Source organism: Apiospora hydei (genome assembly GCF_038363865.1).
Source record: "Apiospora hydei strain CBS 114990 chromosome Unknown utg000006l_segment0_segment0, whole genome shotgun sequence".
NCBI lineage: Eukaryota > Fungi > Ascomycota > Sordariomycetes > Amphisphaeriales > Apiosporaceae > Apiospora > Apiospora hydei.
Window position 1 is genome coordinate 2,262,382 of NW_027117365.1, and position 19,453 is coordinate 2,281,834.

A 19,453-nucleotide genomic window follows, 5' to 3' on the forward strand; every position below is an offset into this window, starting at 1 on the left:
CTTCACGAAGCTAGAATATCTTCGGCCGCTTCATTGCACTCATTTGTCTTTATAGCTCTTGCATTATTCACATTAGGCGCGGCTAGGAAAGGGGCCCAGCCTCTATAATAACAAAAAGTTCCCGTGCAAATTTCCAATGTCTGTGTCCAGGTTCGTGTAGGAGAATGCTCATTCTGAAAAGGTAGCTCCGATGGTGTCCGGCTCAAGCTGGCTACCCAAGACAGCCTGCGCCGCGTAATTTGTCCCACAAGCGTAAGAAGCCTCTGCGCTCTTGTTTTATTAGGCCTCTGATAGTGATGAAACAAGTGAAGAGCGCCACGAGGGTCGTAGGTAGCCCGACGCCAATGCTAGTGCCGATGGCGATCTTTTCGGCCCGGCTAAGATCTGGCTCGCCCGACGAGTCAGGAGGAGTCGGCATTGGCACCGAGGTAGGAGCCGCCCTGACCAAGAGGGGACTTGTGGTGACTCCCGACGGCGATGTTGTCGGGTTTCGGGCTATGAGGTCGCCTGGGTCACCATATTTGCCGCATTGATATATGTTATAGCTCTGTAGGTCGGTGTACTTCAGGGTCACGCAGGCCGGCATTGAGGGATTAGAGCTGTGAAGTCCAGAGAAAGTAGGACATCGAATCAGTAAGCGGGCCGTACATGGCATGGTAGTTCCCATACGATCGAGCGGATGTTGGGGAAAGAGGGAGGCGGTGAGGCTTACCAACATACTACCCTCGTTGGCATGGATTCACAGCGCCCGGCCTGTGCATCAGCGTAGTCGCGGCAAGATGTGACAATGGACGAAAGAGCGGCCGTGGAAGATTGGGCGGTCATGCTGGGCACACATCCCGCCACGCGGAGATCGTTGTCCCAGAGGCAGACCTCGTTTGGGCGGTAGATCAAAGGATTAACTATAAGTGCGAAGGGATCAGATAATGAACATTAGTCTCCAAGCATGGGCGGCTGGGCTGGACTGACCAGCATTCCCGTTAATGAATCCACAGAGCCGCGGATCTCGACCTGGACCCGACGTTATGGTGGACAAAGCCTTGGCCTTGATCGTAGCGACATCGTCTTGGAGTGTCTTAGTTGTGATAGGCGCTGGAGCAGCTTGCGCGTACGAGACCGACAACATGAACAACGCCCAACGGATCATTTGCATGGTGATAAGAGTGAAATGAAGTGCTAAATGGTAATGTTTAGGAAAGAAGAAGAAGAAGAAGAAGAAGAAGAAGAAGAAGAAGAAGAAGAAGAAGAAGAAGAAGTGAACAAGGCCCCAGGCAGCGGGGTTCGTTCTCTTCATAAGTTACCTATGTGACAAAGAGCCACAAGCAAAAGTGTCGGTCAGCTTTCAGCTAATCATAGTATCGTAAGGCAGAGAGTGACAGATGATATATAAAATGATATCTCAAGGAAAGGAAAAGTGACAAAAGAACAAACAGGGTACTGCGGTGCTAATACACACCCAAAGGGAATATCGGGTGTAGGGCGCCAACCGCGTAAAGGGGCTGGCCCGTCTCCAGCCCACTGCGACACATAGAATTAGACATCTCACAGCCTATTACCATCATATTTTCGGAGCCACGGCTGTGAAATGGAGTAAGAACAGGCGTCAAGGGCCATGTGGCGGCTATCTTCGAAATGGTAGTACTCGCAACTGCTCTACAGTTCCATCTCATGTTGAAGGTAAGACTGCAAATAGGTAAGACCAGTCAATTTCCCAGCTGGCTAACCAAGACGGTTAGTCTATACAGCATCCAGGGATCAATGTTCTTAATTCTACGTTAGAAGGGCTGTGCTTTTCTGGGAGGGGGTATGGGACATTTTCTTTGACGCTTTCTAGGATGCGGTTCGCCACCATACGTAGCCTTTGGTTGAAATGAAATGATATCATCAGTAGTATATCCACCCTTATTTGTGCTGAAGAAGTACGGACTTGCGTGTCGTCGTTTTGGCGCAACACTAATGGTGTTGATCATTACGTGTTGCCCAGGCTAATGGTGTACGGCCAAGTGATGCCTGGCCCGATTTGAGAAAAGGGGTGGCTGTACCAATGAGATATGTCAGCGGTTTATCGGCGACTATGTTTGAAAAACAAAATTATATATCATAAGTCTAGTATTCAAGATGGGAAAGAGCCGCTATCCGAAGAGCCCGACACCCTTGAATCTAGTTTTCTGGGAGACAGGCAAAGAGCCTCTGGCTGTGGTTTTAGGTCACGGCCATATTTGCCAATTTCCTTAACTAGACCCGAATTCATGAGGATGTCATGTTAAGGCGGGAGATATGGTCTATAACGACACTCTTCAGAACCAGTTTGACACGCCAGGACACCAAGAAGACATTGTTTGCCAATCACCTTTTCCCACAACCAGCAGCCCTCTTCATCTAAGGAAGTACACTATGACCAAGCAATCTGGGAGTTTTTACAGCAAGTAAATTACGGTGTGACCCATGTGATGTATGTAGAGCCAGCGTTGCCCATCCTATTCAATGTATGATACCTGGAAGTCTTTATCAGGTTGCAACGGGTGAATTTGGTGAGCATCTCGATCTTTATAATACTACGCCATGAGGATTGAATGCAAAGTCTGGCCTCGGGTGTTTTGTAATGCCCTCTTGAAATGTATAAATGCGCCCAACCTTGCCAAGCTTCGTTCACTTCCACTTTCTTTACGTATACATACATTACCCAGGCGTTTCACAACTCTATAGCCATTGCTCCTCACATTGATACATCAGTTACTTGCTTTCACAATGTCGCCGTTTACCTTATTTCTCTCTCGCTCTGGGCCGTGATCGCCACAGCAGGCCATGCTTCCATCGGGTCGGCAAGCACCCAGGTGTCCAACAACAGTTCGCCCGTCGCCGGAGCTCAGACGGCCTCTTCACCCACGCCCATCATCCCAGGCACCACCTTGGCCAGTAGAACCACGTTCGCCATCTCGACGATCACCACGTCCCATAATGCAAACGCGACTTCGTCAGCCACAGCCCCTGGTGCCGAAGACGCCCTCATCTACGTGAGATGCGACCGGTTCCGGATCAACGAAGGCAAGGACGCGCAGCACGGAAACATCTGGCTCGACGCCTACTGACGCGACGACGAGGGGCAGTTGTGGCACTCCGTCATCAATCTGAGCCAGTGAGTCCTTGTTCCGCTGTCCCCATCATCTCAACGCTTATAGACCGCCATGGAAAAAGAAACACTATGAACAAACACACTTTGCGCATTCTTGTATGGTCACGAGACTAACATAGAAGTTACTAAGCTGTCTGCAGAACTACGGTGGACTTCTCCAGCCCATGGCAGACGGAGACTTTGCCACCACGTGCTGTCCGCCCCAGCTTCAAGGTGCACCGGCGACCTACATGATCGTATACTGCTACCCCGGTGATGGCCAACCGGCCTGGCAAACTGCCTTTGATTTCGGTAAGACACCACCAGCCAGCTACTTGTCCGTGCCTTTCTTGCGAAGAAAGGCACGATATGGATAATAGATGAGGTACTAATCCCAGCTGCGATACTATCTCCTTTAGGCAACTCAAATGTCCTGAGCATCAACGCTGCCGGCGAGTTTGAATGCTTCGGAATCAGTGGCTGTGCCTGGAACCAGGCCGGCTATACTGACAAGCCTGACGGCGTGAACGGTTAAGGGGTCCTGTTACGGAGTTTTGGTTGAATGAATCCATTACCGAAATCTGGCTTGTAGAGAGCTGCAAAGTAGGTAGAAATACCAACCGCAGCCATAATTAGCAATTAATTCACCTTGCTAGGCCTCAAGTGAAACTTTATTAGTCCATCGTATACTGTTTGTGTGACGTAATCAGCTCAACCTTATGGCCATCTAAGTTCAAACGTCCAAGAGTATACAATCTGACCTCGACTAGCAAAACTCATTTGACATGAGAAGCACGAAATTGGTACTTCCCAAGTGTTCGAGACGGTTTGTTCCGTTCCACTTGTGGTCCAACGCATGGGCGGGCAGCCCAGCAGACGCGGAAACTTACTGACTTTTGTTTTTTGTTCTTTTGCTTTTCGACTCATACCAGCGGGTAACCTCCAATGCAATATGCCGTCAGGGTTGATTTCAATAAGAGCAGTAAGCCCCTGCGCAACCCGCTATCTTTAAGAATGCCACCTCAAATACAAGTCACAGCAATCAAGAAGGGCACTTGAAATTGTACAAACTTAGTAGCTTGACCTAAAGACGGCAAAGTGTGGCTATGACGGAAGTTGAGGCCGTGTCGCCTTCAGTCGATGAATGTCACTGAAAATGCTGGTGGACGAATGCGTAGGAAAAGTCATAAAACGTGCAGCAGTGTTCCTTCGTCCCGGCATAAAAGTCCCCAGTATCATGTACCTCTTTGTTGTATGGTGATCTCATGACGACGTGACTCCCTCAATCCTCATCGCCGTATTCCTCCTCATAAGCCTCTTCGTACTCTTCTTCGTACTCCTGCCTGGCCTCTGCGAGCTCTTCGAGGTCACTAGAGCTGGCACTTGAGGATCTGGCATCATCTAGGGCTTCCTGGTACTCTTCACGTGCTTCTGCGAGCGAGGAGTGATCATCCTCGTCGATGGGTGGAGGAGCCATAGGAGGTGGGGCTTGGCTGTATGGATCTCCACCATAACCTCCTGGGGGAGCATCGTATGATTGTTGAGCATACGCTTGCCGTTTCTCCTCATCATCAGAATCATCTGTAGAATGTTAGTCATTTTGATTTCTTAGTGGTGGCTGAAATTAGGTGGAGCTGGACGAACCGAGAGCGTTGGCCAACAAAGCACCTCCAACTGCGCCGGCGGCAAGACCGCCGGCTGCACCTAGGAGCATGCCGCTGGAACCGGACTTCTTCTCTTGTTGTTGCTGTTGCGGGTACGGGCTGCTGCCAGGATATCCTCCATATTGCTGTGGAGGGGGAGGCGAGCCGTATCCGGGGCGCCACCGCCATATGGAGGGGCACCACCATATGAAGGGGCGCCGCCATACGGAGGAGCACCTCCATACGAGGGGTCAGGACCTCTTGTGTCAGAGCCACCTCCCCCGTTGAATCCAGGCGCCTCCCACTGTGAGCGGCCACTGGCCTCCTCAAAGTAATACCATCTCTGATGCTGCTGGTCAAACTGGGGAATCCAGCCCTGAGGAATCGGAGGCTTGTCACGTGGGGGCGAGTACACTGGCCCCGGCGGCGCACCACCATAAGATTGCTCTATGGGATTGATGTCAGCAATGAGCAAGAACCCCCGAAGAAGGGAGATGTGTGTGAACGAATATCTCAAAAGAAAAGCAGTATTAATGGGATGAGAACGGGACTCACGTGGTGGCACCGGAGGTGGGTATTGATTGCCGTATTCCGGACCCGGGGAGGCGCTTGGGAGTAAGACTGTGGTGGCGGAGGGCCGGAACCGCCGGGGTAACCTGAATGGCCGCCGTAGCCGTCGTATCCGCGGGTGGCTGCGCGGTTGAATCAAGTCAGTGACAATATCTTGGAATCTGGGAAGCTAGCGCGTGGGCGTGGGCCGAATCGCGTAGCGTAAAACGTAGCGTTGCGGCGGTATTGCGTAAGTCGCAAGGAACACGCTGCCGACTGCCGAAAAGCAAGATCTAGCGAAGAGTGAAGGCCGGATATATGGGATGACCAACCTTGTGGTGGCTGCTGTTCGTCCTTCTTGCCGCCCAGGTCAAGATCGTCGAACTTGTCGGCGAGCTTCTTGAAAAAAGACATGCTTGCGTTGTGTCGTGGCTGGAGAAGTAGAGACGATGGTTGGATGGGATTTCTGGGCGAAAAGAATGGAATAATGTAGACGTGTCTGGGTGGGAGGCCGCTGGAGCGTGGTTGAGCAGCACAGCTCCGGACACCTGGGGAATGGGAATTTTGCCAATGTTGACCGTCAGTTGTGTCAGTCAGTGCCACTGCCACTGCCCGCTGCCAAGAAAATAGTGTTCAGTGCGGCACGGTGAGGAGGAGTAGCCTGAGTGTTTGTGTCTGCAGACGCGCGAATCAACTGAGGTTCTGAGTTGGAGTCTGTTGCATCCCACCTATGCTGACCCTCACTGATCACTGATGAGTGTGGCAAGGTGGTTCTTGCGACCGCTTGGCGGCTGTTTCGGTCGGAGCCCGATCTATGTACAAGAGCGCTAATTGTTCGATCCCGCGGGCGGGCTAAGTCACTAGAGTTGCTTTTCAGGCCTTGGATGGGGGTCCCGCCAAGCGCTGTGCCCCCTCCAACTGACGCCGCCCAGCATTCCCAAGATGCCTTGCTGGCCATATGAATACCGAAGACCCCGCTCTCGGCTGCCCAGGCTGCGTGCCAGCTACATATCACAACTACAAGTGCCTTTCCGACCATCTCACCACCACCTGAAGCTGCATGGGTACCCTCTGTTTCGATTGCGGTTTGACAGCGTGACACATGCTACAGCACAGATCTGCCCCTCGTTTCAATGGAAAGCTTGCGGCCAAACAGACAGCCTAAGCATTCACCTGGACAACCAACCAGCCCACCAACCAACCAACCCGCTCCAGCCTCAAGCTGACGAACGCAAACCCGCCGACCTTCTTTCCCTCCGATCGCCCTTAACTAAGCACCACCACCTACCCACTGTGCGGACAATCCCATCTTGGCCCTCCCATTTCGCCCTCCTGTTCGAAAACAGCATACTGTTTTCGCCATCTTTCGTTTCTCTGAGCAAACCCGGAGCTGAATCCGAGCAGAATGTCCTATCAACAAGGTTACGGTGGGGGGATACGGTGGAGGCGGCTACCCAGGAGGCGGGTATAATCAACCACCACCACAGCAGTACGGCGGCGGATATAATCAACCACCGCCTCAGCAGCAGTACGGCGGCGGCTATCAGCAGCAGCAGCAGTACGGCCAATATCCTCCTCCTCATCAGCAACAGGGCGGCCAGGTGAGCATAGATTTGAGCATAAAGTAAAGCCCTCGTCACTGACCGACTGCAATTAGTATGGTGGCCCGCCGCCGCAACACCACAACCGCTATCCTGCGCCCAACCATCCTCCGCCTCCGGGTCTCGACCCTTACGGATACCCGGTAAACTCGCGTCCCGAATATGGCCACCAGGGAGGTGGCCCGCGAGGCGATGTACCCCCTCCCCCGGACGCTCCTCAGCATTTCGGCACCGGCGCGCCCGAGGGCTATACTTTCCAATACAGTCATTGCACAGGCAAGCGCAAGGTATGGATGCCACTGCAATAACACATGCATGCCTACATGCATTTGGAAGAGGAACAGAGTCTAACATGTTATTCAGGCCTTGCTTATTGGAATCAACTATATCGGCCAGGAAGGCGAGCTGAGGGGCTGCATCAATGATGCCAATAATGTTCAAGCTTTCCTCATGGAGCGCTACAATTATAAGCGCGAAGACATGGTACGTTGTTTCATTATCACTACAAATATTTTGGATCCCAAGGCTCATACTCCTGCACAGATCATGTTGACAGACGACACTTCCGATCCACGACTCCAACCCACGAAGGCAAACATTTTGCGCGGCATGCAATGGCTCGTCGAGGGCGCCCGTGCCGATGATGCTCTTTTCCTGCATTATTCTGGGCACGGTGGCCAGACCGAGGATCTTGATGGCGATGAGGATGATGGATACGATGAAGTCATCTACCCCCTGGACTACAAGACGGCAGGCCACATTGTCGACGATGAAATCCACCATGTCGTCGTGAAGCCGCTCATGCCTGGTGTCCGACTGACGGCCATCTTTGACTCTTGCCATTCTGGTACAGTCATGGACCTGCCATACGTTTACTCGACCAAGGGCGTGGCGAAAGAACCCAACCTCGCGGCGGAAGCGGGACAGGGTCTTCTCAGCGCGGTGTCGGCGTATGCGTCCGGTGACATGGCTGGCGTGGCCAAGAGCGTTTTCGGTTTCGCCAGGACAGCCTTCAAGGGCGACGGTGCGCACAAGAAGACGATAGAGACGAAGACCAGCCCCGCAGACGTTATCATGTGGTCGGGTAGCAAGGACGACCAAACCTCGGCCGATGCGAGCATCGCGCAAAAGGCCACCGGCGCCATGTCTTGGGCCTTCATCTCTGCCATCAAAGAGAACCCACAACAGAGCTATGTCCAGCTACTGAACAGCATTCGCGACCTTCTGGAGACGAAGTACTCGCAGAAACCGCAACTGTCTTGCAGTCACCCGCTCGGTAAGTAACGAATATTATGGTGCCGCTGTGGAAGAGAGACTAACTTTTCTTACCCAGACACCAACCTTCTGTTTGTGATGTAAATTCCCATGTCTGCCCTCTTGGATCGAGGTCATGGTTGTTACCTGCATTGAGTTGGTGGTCCGTTCGTGCAGATGCTTCGTGCTGACGGGAACTTCCCGACCCGCTTGGTTGCCTATGCGGGCATCTGCCCGCAATATATGTCCAGAGTAGCTTAATATTCAGAAGCCCCAGTCACCAGTATCCCAATCACGGCAATCTGAAGTACCAATACTACTGCCTCTTCGTCAACCACTTGACCGATTCTGTCGAAGACCGCGAACCCCTTTAGATAGGCAATGAAAATGGAAATGACTCCTGGACCGTAGCTTGAACAGGTTGGTACAGTTTACTTCACGGAACTGGGCGAGACTCGAGGATCTAAATTGCGTATGGGAGATCTCGCGCAGGAACTTCTTTGGCTGTAGCGAGTCTAGATGAGCACCTAGCCAAGAAGGATCGTTCCCCTTTACCCCATGTCTAGACCATCCAATTACCCCACCCATCCTCAGCTATCAACTATCCAGCTGCGCCGCCCTTGAGCCTAGCGGGATTCTCGGCCGGTCCAGAGCGTCGGTAACAAAACAACAACACAGGCCAGGGGTTCTTGACAATGGGACCACCTGGTTGGCTAACAGCTGGCCAGGATAAGGACGAGACGACCCACTCCGCACCATGCTTATCACAACTGCACTACCTTTTCCCACGCCTTCATGCGCTTCGAAGTCGAGTAGGTCTTTATTCAGCGCACGTGGGACACTTCCCGGCCGATACGACAAGTCTGCACCTGTGTTTGGGGGCTGTGCTATAGACCAAGGCAGTGCTATATTGTGCTGGTAGTATGGATGGACTACCTATTGTGAATACATATAGGTAATCGAAACCCGTCATGCCTTTTTCAGCCGAGGATCACACACTGGATCTACTCGTTATGCGCCCCCAGATTAAATGGCAGGTTGAGCCATCATTGCGCCGGCCGACAAACCCACGCGGCCACGCCTATGCTCTGAGCAGGGCTTCTGCAGACGCTGCCACCAGCAATGCCCTACCAACGCCTCAACGGACACAGCTGGACTACAGGTACATGTACGATCTAGCCCGTTAGCACGTTATTGATAATAGCGTTGCTGCTGGTGCTGCTAGTAGTAGCGTTATCAATAATAGTAGCGTCGGAAGCTTCTAGCCTAAAAGTCAGCTCGACTCGCTAAAACCCTCCATCGGCCATTGTCTTCTCACACGAAGAAGAAGAAATCAAAATCGAAAGGGCCTATTTAGAGCCGATGCGTGAATTTCTGTGAGTAGGTATCTACTTGCCTGTCAGGCTTGCCCCGTGTGCATGCCGAGACCACCCATCTTCTGAAATGGTTTATGCAGAAGTATTGATCGAAACAGCAGGCAAAATATAAACGCACTTTGTGCTTTTACATTTGGGCCGGCTGCTTGTTAGCGGACATGACGGGAATTTGGTGGCGCCCTGCTGCAAATCCACGAGAGAAGGCTGCAGTGAATATGTCCGGTCTTTTTGGTAAAGGAGTCACTCGAACGCAATGGAGGCAAATTCTTCTTAAAATGTCCTTCCTCAAGACATGTATCCCAGTTGCAACAATTGCAGTCTAGCCGTCCCCCCATGACGCTACAGCCTAAGAGTCTTTTAGATCCTTCCTAGCAGCCTGCCCCTGAATCGGAGTCCAGCAGACGCCGATTTGCAAAGCTGAAAATTATCCCTTCTTCGTAAGGCGCCCGGGTAAGTTCGCACTAAAGGGGAAATATACTTTATAGTACTGTGTCAAGTCATGGAGACCCCCGTCCCATGCTACTTTAGGGGCTGAAGAGGGATAGTACACGGGCTATTTTATGCCACCACCTGTTCCCAATCTCAGCAATCTTTCTTCTCCCATCATGCCGGCACGGGAGGACTTGTCCGCGGCAAAGTCTAGCCCACGCAAATGGGGATCCAGCTCGGGCCCGGCCAGCTGATAAGAACTTGGCAATGTATAGGTTACCACTAATCATCGTATGTATCCCCCTACAAACCTCCCATGTTAGTCTGACTTATTGCCGTCGTCATCTTGCCCCTTGTATGTGCTAGTATGGATGGCTTCTAGCTAGCGGGCTGGCGTTCTTTTCGTTGGCTTGCATTTTCCATCGTCCATCGCCATCCGTTCAGGTTCATAGATTTGCAATATATGCCATATCCTTCCCACCCTGCCTCGGTCCAGTAGTCCTTTACTTGCAGCTTTCACTCTTTGGCTCGCATCGTGACTTTGCTCTCACCATAACACTCCTTTCTTTTTCTCCTTCTTCGCTCGTTCCTGATTTGGCTACCCCTTTGAATCGTCCCGATGGCTGCCCAAGGTGCCTTCGCCCTGGGCAAGTCATCACCTGACTTGTTCAGACGTCGGGCATTATGGATCGCCCTCACGATCATGGTCGTTTTTACGCTGTCCTACCTGTCCCATCAGCGCCACGAGGACCTGCCGTCGGTCACTTTGCCTGCCGTCAAGCCTGCGCAAGAAACTGAGATGGTGGAACCGGTAGAAGCGCAGGAAGACACGGAACAGATGGAGCAGTTGGAGATGATGGAGCCGGAGCCGACCTGGGAGTTCGTTGTTGGTCGAGACGACCTGAACTACGGCTTGACCGACGAGCAATGTGACGTAAGTTGCAAAGTCCAGCAGTCCATTTTGCGGAACATGTTCCATGTTTTGTCCTGTTTTTGTCCTCGGGGGAGCGCACGACTGAGACAACGTTTTGGAAACAGATTGCCTTCCCGCTACTATACGAAGAGCTTGATCGTGCTCGTGAGCACTTGGTGAATCTAAACCGGACGATCAAGGAGAAGGATATTCACGTCGACAGGAAAGGCACATACGACGGGCGCACACACGGTGAATTCCAGGTCATGATCCACGATGGAGAGGTAAGCCAGCTCTTTCCTGCATTCGGGCTGCCCGTTTTCGTATCCATGCTTGGCTACAACTCTGACTGGGCTGCAACAGCTATACGTCATCAAGGAAGTCCACGGAGAACCGGATCGGTCCCGAGGTCTGGCCGCTTTGGCGAACATGTACCGCGCCATCTCCTCGATGGGAGACGCGCGCCGCCTCATCCCCAACATTGAGTTCACCTTCGACATTGAGGATATAGCAATGGAGGGCGAGCATAACAAGGAACGCATCCGCTGGACCTGGGCTCGCCCCAAGGACAACCGATGGCTTTGGCCCATGCCCGACTTCGACGGTTGGTCCTACCCCGACGACGGCGTGGCCTCGTACGTGCAGTTCCGCGAGGACGTGGCGGAGCTCGAGACCACCTTCCCCCGGGGCTGGTACGACAAGCCGACGCAGCTGTCGTGGCGCGGCAGCTTCGCGCAGAACGGCGACCTGCGGCGCGCGCTCGTCAAGGCGGCGACGGGCAAGTCGTGGAGCGACGTGAAGCCGATCGACTGGCACGACCGCAAGGACCTGATGGCGATGCAGGACTTCTGCAAGTTCCAGTTCGTGGCGCACACCGAGGGCAACTCGTGGAGCGGGCGGCTGCGGTACCTGCACGTGTGCGACAGCGTGCCCATCATCCACAAGCTCATCTACAGCGCGCACTACTACCCGCTCCTGGTGGCGTCGGGCCCGAAGCAGAACTACGTCGAGGTCAACCGGAACTTCTCGGACCTCGTGCCCAAGATGGAGGAGCTGCTCGCCGACCCGGAGCGCGCCCGCGCCATCGCGGCCGAGAGCACCCGCGTCTTCCGCGACCGCTACCTCACCCCCGCCGCCGAGGCCTGCTACTGGCGCCGCATGTTCCGCACCTGGCGCTCCGTCATGGACTTTGAGCCCAAGACGCACTATTTCCACAAGGACGGCACCAAGAAGCGCCGCGGCGTCAGCTGGGAGCGCTTCTCCTTCCGCCAGGAGAAGAGCTTCGAGCACGGCTTCTTCGTCGAGGACAAGATCAAGGACGAGGAGCCCGAGTAATAACAACAAAGTCGAAGAGAACAACGCAACGACACACGATATCAAATGACGCTACTACTTGCTACTGCACACTACAGCGAGAGACAGAACACTTGACCGTGCCTACGCTCGCTCGCGTTTTCAAAGTCAAAAACTGTTAGAACGTAGACAAAAAGAGAAGAGCGGTGGAAAAGGGGCATGGGCGTGGGCGTTTTAGGAGTTTCCCCGAAAGAATTTCGTGGTGGGTTTGTTTTACATGTACGGCCAGCTGGGAGCATAGCATCTGTCTAGATCATGGAGAGGCTTTTTGTAAAATTTGAACAAAGCATTTACCACAGTCATTCCGTCCGTTGCAAAATGCTTCGCCTGGCTTAGATATCCCCATCTTCATGAAAAGTCAACCAGTGTTTTGTGGCATTCAATTTCTCGGTCAGTTGAACACACAGCCATGCTGTCTTGACATCCGACTCGTTATAGTCAGAGGTGGACTTATACGGGATCAGAGATACCCGATCAGGCAAATGTTTGGAAATAAAGTTCGTTTATAGGAGGACGCGCTAGCAAGGGTTCGTTTGCTATGCGGTCATTGCTGTAGAGCTTCGACTGATGACGTCACAGAACGAAACATGAGGCAGCAGAACATTACAATGGATCATTTAGTCTTCTGGGGCACAACGCTTCCCAGTTGCAACCTCGCCTCATCTCATCGTCAATTCAATACCGTCATGGCCACTCAAGGTTCTAGGATTTGCACAAAGGCAATCGACGCCGTTGTGTTTTCCATTCTCAGGCCGTGGCCGCGTTCCACGCCGATCGCAGCTAGACAGTTCGGTACAACCACCAGAACGCTAGGCTCGTCACAGGCCCAGCCGGGGTCATCAAAAAGCAGCACCAACGGCAGCAGTCCCAAGCAGGAAGGGAAACTGCAACAAGAGGAGGACACTTCAATTGGCAGCCATGAGAAGGATGAGCCCAAACCTGCAAACCAAAAGAAGACAATGGCGCAGCTCGACGACGAGATGATGAAGAAGATGTCGGGGATTGCCGGGGATGGAGGGTCGGCTGGCGTGGAGTATGAGGATGGGCAGCCGGTGTCGATGAAACGAAGTGTGAAGAACAACATGTTCCGATATATCTGACACACGCACACATGCACACACACACCTACAGATAAGGCTGCAATCCCTGGAGGATCTGTTGGAGAGGGGTTTGGGCAGGCCGGAAATAGGGTGTGATGAGGAAACAAGGGGTGGCTGACACTTCTACATGTCAATGCAACATTGATTCCGGTGGATGGGGGAAAGGGCACCCCAACTGTGCCCTGCTATTCCTCGCTCTTTCCCCTCCTCCATCTTACATATTCGTTCTCCCCCCATTCGTAGCACTTCCTATGCCAGTTGAACTTCTACTGCCAACTCTTTCTTATATTTGGCGAGCCCCTGCTGGCGAGAATGGACGCATTCGCTGCCCTTGGGTTTGCCGCTAACATCTGTCAATTCCTCGAGTACAGCTTCAAGATACTGAATCAGGTCAAGACAGTCCGGAAAGCGGGTGCGCTGGATCCCGATTTGGAGAGAGATACGCGACACCTGAAAGAGGTTGCAGATAAGCTGACACAACAGCCATCTGGCCATGGGGGGTTGGATGAGATCACAAGGGCCTGCACCGGCTTATCGAAACAGCTCTTGGACGAGCTGTCGAAAATTAAACCCCAAAGTTCGAGGTCAAAGTGGCAAAGCTTCAAGGCGGTGGTACGAAGCGAACGAAGGAAGCATGATATATCAGAGCTCGAGGCAAAGTTGGAGCGTTGCAGAAGTCAGCTCAACCTGCAGATGACCGAATTGATGAGGTGAGCCATTCCTGGCATGCTGGTCACAAAGTGTCTCTGGAAACGTATATACAGACCCAGCTAACTGTTTTGTTGAAAGCCGCGAGACTAGCGAAAAGCTGAGCAACATAACCAAAAGTGGACATGCGTTGCAAAGCGATGTGTTGACACTTCGAGATTCCCTCGATCGCCTTCGACCAAGTCTGGAGGCTCGGTATATCGGCAAAGACACATCTGATCTGATTGTATCCTTCGTCACCCGCATGGATGAGGCCCTCAACAGAGTCAAGCAGGTATCCATCTTGAATCTAGTCAGATTCCCGGGTGTCCACGAACGATTCGACCTTATTACAGATGCTCACCAGCGGACCTTTGACTGGCTATTGGACGATGAAAATGAACAGCCCAGATCGAACCGTGGTAGCCAAGAAGTTCCAGTGAACGGGGAAGACGACATCGAGGCGAAGGAAATTTCTAGTGCTTCGACAACTCATCCAATACACCGTGTTTCAAACGAGGCATTGGTAGAAGCCCGAAAAAGTTTATCATCCTGGCTGCAAAGCGACGGCGGTGCATTCTGGATAACCGGTAAGCCTGGCGCAGGCAAGTCGACTCTAATGAAGTACATCTGTCTTCATGAGAACCTGAACCGGTACCTAGATGCTTGGGCTGCGGGTAGTGAGCTGGCATTGGGGAAGTTCTTTTTCTGGAAACCGGGTACTGCAGCCCAAAAGTCGGTCCAGGGGTTGCTTCGCGGGCTGCTTTTCTCAGTATTGGAAAGATCTCCGGGTCTGATCTCTACCGCATTCCCGGACTTGTGGAACATGGCCGAAGCCTCGGCAGCCGCAATGCCGGTAAGCCTCGAGCACCGCGATATCTTGAGGGCCTTTCAAAGTATGCTTGAAGGCAGTCTCCGAACCTCCAAGTACAAGTTCGTCTTCTTTATAGATGGCCTGGACGAGTTCGAAGGCAGGCACCTGGAGCTTTTGCAAGAGCTAAACAGCTGGTTGGAATTATACCCAGACCACGTCAAATGCTGCGTCTCAAGCCGAGAATACAGCATATTTCGGGACTACCTTTCGATCCACCCAGTAATGCGGCTGCATTTGTTAACAGAGAGAGACATAAGTAGATCCGTCGAACATCGTCTCAGTCACATTCCTGGACATCTAAGGCTGAGCTCTTCCGGGATGAAGATAATCCAGGAGACGGTTGTACAGAAAGCCGAAGGTGTATTTCTGTGGGTATCGCTCGTCCTTGGGGCAGTCGAGGATGGCCTGTTTTCCGGAGACAGTGTCTCGGAACTGGTGGACAGAATCCAACATTCCCCAACCGAGTTGGAAGCCCTTTTTGATCAGCTCCTGGAATCCATCCATCCAGCAGATCGCAGATTCGCCTTCTCAGCACTGAGCTGGGTTCTCTATATCCTAAGCCATAAGGAGGCTGCCGGAAATTCGGCGGGTGTTCCGCTTTGGGGGCCCGCTGCTTCGAACCTAAACCTGGTGGAACTATCGGCGATAGAGGCTACAGAAAACGACTTATGGAGCAAACAGTTTGATGTCGAGTGCGACTGGCAAACTTTCATCCGGAGTTCGTGCCGGAAGGTTTACGGCAATGTGAGTGAATTTCCCGGCTTACATATAGGCCATTCGCTATTCCACAATGCTTATTGACAGGTCGCAATATGGCAAGATCTAAAGGTATGCTAATCCTATCTCACAGTGCAAAGGCCTGCTGGAGGTTCGAGGAGTACTTGACGCGAGAAAGAACATGCTCGAATCGTATGTCGCTTTAACTCATCGGTCCGTTGTCGAGTTTTTGGATACTGTTCATGCCCGCACCCTTATGGGCCAATACAGCCAAGAATTTGACCCATTTCAGGCCACCATACAAGAATTCTTGGCCTTCCTTAAATATAAAACCTCTCCAACTTTCAGCTGGAAGTTCTCCGATACATGGCTCTGCAGCCGTTACAACGACCCCGACATCGGCAACTCCATGATGAGAAATAAGATGCAACCCCTGCTGGCTGACCCCCCCGTTTCGCTGATTAAGTAAGTAAATATAATTTATAAATTAAATAATTAATTAAATAAATTACTTTTCCTTATTTATTATAAAATGTATTAATATAAGTTTATAAAAATAAAAAAATAACGTGATTTACTATTTAATTAATTACTTTCTCGGTTAATTATATTAATTAAACTTCGACGCGTTTTATTTTTATAATAATAATATTTAACTTTTATTAAAAAAATTAAATCGCTTTAGCGATTTAAGCGACGCGAAATCCCATAAATCGTATTAGTTAACGGGCTACTACGAAAGCTTTTTAAGTCTTATAAGCTTTTATAAGTAACCGACTTTACGGCCGAACCTCACGACGCGAAAACGAACTCGAATAATAGAAATTAAATTTAATTAAAAAAGAGGTGCTTCGTAATTATATTATTAATTTAAATACCCGAGGGATGCCTTTTAATATCGCTAGTGTGGAAAATATGGCTAATCTTTTTACCGCGTCGCGTGGCGGCGACCGCGTTAATAAGCACTAAGTTAGGCGTTTTATCGACCGTAACCCGGACTTAAAGATTAAAATAAATCGTCGGTACGATTATTAAAAGGCTTTTTACGAGGATTTTAAAGTTATTTTTACCTAGTTTATATTAATTACGAATATAAAAGCGAAATACGGGATTATTAACGAAAATATTTAGAATTTTAACGAGACCGGTTTTATAATAAATATAATCGGGTTAATATTCGTTATAATACGCGCCGAACGGCGTGAAAAAACGAAGTCGGTTTAGCTTAATAATCGGGAATAAATAACGGCGATTAAATATATTAATTCGTAGGGCTAATATATTCCGCCGTTTTTAATCGTTTAAAGCTAATATCACCTCGCGAACTAGTCCCGCGAAACCGATTTACCGGGCGACTAAGTGATTAAGCCGACTTTTAATAGTTAAACTAATAACGAGATAAGCTTAAATTAAATTAAGCACTTTAATAAATATATTAAAACGTATATAAAAGGTCCTTACTATTTTTTAATTTTTAATAGCTATAAGAGCTATATTTCGGCCGATTTTAAAATATATTATTAAAATAATAACATTATTATACTCGGTATACCTCTTTATTTATTTCACTTACTTTAATTACTTAATATAGTACTTTATTCGCCTTTAAAGCGTGCTTATTCGAATGAAATCGAATTATTTATTAAGGCCTCGATAAATTATATTACGAAGCTTAAGTTTTTTATCGCTTTTAAGGCCGCGTATTTCGGTGTTTTTATAAAAAGTAATATTAAATCCGGATTTAACGTTTTTAATTTAATCCCTTATAATCCCGACGAAATAATTAATAAATTAAATATACGTCTTCGTACGCCTATACTTATTTTATTACGTTCGAGTTCTTTTAATAATTACGACTTTAAAATGCTTTTTAACCCTTAATAAACGAAGAGACACTTTACTTTTATTAAAAATAAGATCTTTAACTATTAAAAAAGCTTTTTAACGTTAATTTATAATGCTATAAATAAATAAATTAAGTATATAAAAAAATTAACGTATAATACTATTATTTTATATAAAAGGGTACGTATATTAAAAACAGTTAATATAGCCCTTTCGAAGCGCCGGAAAGTTAAAAAAAGGCGAGTCTAACTTAAAAGACCTCTTATTATTAAGGAATTTTAAAAACTATAAACCGAAAAGGTAAAAAGGAAACGACTAGCGCTTAATAAAGGCGAAAATAGGGGTTCGTCGAAAAGGCGCGCGACGGGTAATAAGCGTTGTAGTATTTACGGCGAGATAGGTTATAATACGCGAATATATATAAAAGATATAAAATCGAGTAACGAATTAAATAACGAGTAATTTTAATTAATTTAAATAACGTGGTTTATTATTAAACGAATTATATTACTTTTCGTATTACTCTTTTTATATTTTAATACTTTTATATAAATTAATTTAATTAATATAGTTTACTATTAAACGGGTTATATTATTAAGCGGGCCACTTTTTTTTATACCTCACCACTTTTATATAAATTAATTTAACTATAACGCTTTAAATTAATTAAAATTACTCGCTATCGGAATCGCTACTCAATTCTACTGTTACGACCTGACCTACTTATGCGGCCAAAAAACGAAGCATAGGCAGCCACGGAAGTGCGATACCCCGCCAGGAGGACTAGAGACTCTAGGGCAGGGAGAACCGCCACAAGCACCAGCCATAAGTCACGTGACGGATTAGTCGGATTATAAAGGGACAGCTACTAATTCAGGTGAACTAATAGATTAGGGGCTTATTTTAAAATAATAAATAAACCTCTAATTTAAAGCTTAAGAGCTTATTTTAAGATAATAAATAAGTTAACGAGCCGACTATTAATAAAAGAGCGAGGCTAAATATAAGACGGATATTCCTTTATATAGTTTTTTAGATATTTTCGCTTATTTAATAATTAATTTAAATATTAATCTTTATTTATTAATAAAACATATGCCTTAACGATTTATTATAATATTATAAACTATGTTTTAATATTTATTTAAGATTTAATTACTTTATTACTTTATCGATAATATAATTTTATCACCCGTTTAAATACTCTCTTATATTATTAATATAAACCCGCGTACGTTTTATTAGGTTTCTATTAAACCCCTAATAAATATCGTTATATTTTAATTACTCTTATTTTTACGAGTTACTACCTAGACTTAGAGTAATATTCGATATTATGGCACCTTAAACCCTAGCCGAAAGCGCCGTTAATAACCCTACGAGAAGACCTGACGTCCTCGTAATAATCCGATACCTACAGGCATAGTTTAAGTAAATAAAAAACGAGAATACCCAGCTCGTCGAACAGATCACTGTTATGCCTGCCTTAACCTCCGAACACGGTGGGTTTAAACTTGCGCCCCCGTAAATTTACGATAATAAGGAAAAAAACGTCTAAGGTTTTTTACGCAGGTTAAGGCCTACCTACGCTTTTATGCCTACGTTATTACTACCGAACAAAACAAGGTTTTATACGCCGCAGGATTTTTTAAAAAAAACGCACTTGCCTAGTTTAAACTTATTATACGCGATTATTTTAATAACCCCGATGAGAACGATTAAAAAAACGATACTAAGAGACTCTTTCGCAGCTATACCGGGTTTAAAAAGAAATTAAAGGCTATTTTTAGAAATCCCGATAAAATCCGGACTGTAAAACAAATACTTATATAGCTTAAACAAAAAGATCGGTATCTTAATACGCCGCTAAGTTTAAATAAATTTCTTTTAAAACGGAATAAAATAACGATAACGCTTTAATAACACTTTTTTACGCCGGGCTACGAAAAGAAGTAAAGAACGAAATAAACCGGGAAAATAAACCGGATAACTTCGATAA

The 19,453-nt window shown here is 48.5% G+C and overlaps 7 protein-coding genes across 7 annotated transcripts; 5 read left to right on the top strand and 2 right to left on the bottom strand.

Moving 5' to 3' along the window:
- Positions 1-211: 211 nt before the first annotated feature.
- Positions 212-1,294, bottom strand: PG997_007904 (uncharacterized protein; the record flags this gene model as incomplete). The annotated part of the gene is made up of 3 exons (XM_066812219.1): positions 212-599; positions 713-902; positions 970-1,294. 3 exons carry the CDS (start codon positions 1,292-1,294, stop codon positions 212-214), a joined length of 903 nt encoding a protein of 300 aa, XP_066667561.1.
- A 1,321-nt stretch (positions 1,295-2,615) lies between these two features.
- PG997_007905 (uncharacterized protein) lies at positions 2,616-3,089 on the top strand (the record flags this gene model as incomplete). Its single annotated transcript, XM_066812220.1, has 1 exon — positions 2,616-3,089. One exon carries the CDS (start codon positions 2,616-2,618, stop codon positions 3,087-3,089), a length of 474 nt encoding a protein of 157 aa, XP_066667562.1.
- A 113-nt stretch (positions 3,090-3,202) lies between these two features.
- Positions 3,203-3,647, top strand: PG997_007906 (uncharacterized protein; the record flags this gene model as incomplete). Its single annotated transcript, XM_066812221.1, has 3 exons — positions 3,203-3,229; positions 3,274-3,424; positions 3,532-3,647. The coding sequence occupies 3 exons, from the start codon at positions 3,203-3,205 to the stop codon at positions 3,645-3,647; spliced, it is 294 nt and encodes a 97-aa protein (XP_066667563.1).
- A 747-nt stretch (positions 3,648-4,394) lies between these two features.
- Positions 4,395-5,718, bottom strand: PG997_007907 (uncharacterized protein; the record flags this gene model as incomplete). The annotated part of the gene is made up of 4 exons (XM_066812222.1): positions 4,395-4,693; positions 4,843-5,200; positions 5,311-5,447; positions 5,637-5,718. 4 exons carry the CDS (start codon positions 5,716-5,718, stop codon positions 4,395-4,397), a joined length of 876 nt encoding a protein of 291 aa, XP_066667564.1.
- A 992-nt stretch (positions 5,719-6,710) lies between these two features.
- PG997_007908 (caspase domain-containing protein) lies at positions 6,711-8,264 on the top strand (the record flags this gene model as incomplete). Its single annotated transcript, XM_066812223.1, has 5 exons — positions 6,711-6,905; positions 6,962-7,192; positions 7,269-7,388; positions 7,431-8,181; positions 8,239-8,264. Coding segments are annotated over 5 exons (1,323 nt in total), but the record flags the coding sequence as incomplete, so codon positions are not given.
- Positions 8,265-10,583: 2,319 nt separating this feature from the next.
- PG997_007909 (uncharacterized protein) lies at positions 10,584-12,212 on the top strand (the record flags this gene model as incomplete). The annotated part of the gene is made up of 3 exons (XM_066812224.1): positions 10,584-10,898; positions 11,003-11,161; positions 11,241-12,212. 3 exons carry the CDS (start codon positions 10,584-10,586, stop codon positions 12,210-12,212), a joined length of 1,446 nt encoding a protein of 481 aa, XP_066667566.1.
- A 704-nt stretch (positions 12,213-12,916) lies between these two features.
- PG997_007910 (uncharacterized protein) lies at positions 12,917-16,077 on the top strand (the record flags this gene model as incomplete). Its single annotated transcript, XM_066812225.1, has 5 exons — positions 12,917-13,298; positions 13,362-13,420; positions 13,589-14,040; positions 14,120-15,635; positions 15,742-16,077. The coding sequence occupies 5 exons, from the start codon at positions 12,917-12,919 to the stop codon at positions 16,075-16,077; spliced, it is 2,745 nt and encodes a 914-aa protein (XP_066667567.1).
- Positions 16,078-19,453: the final 3,376 nt, after the last annotated feature.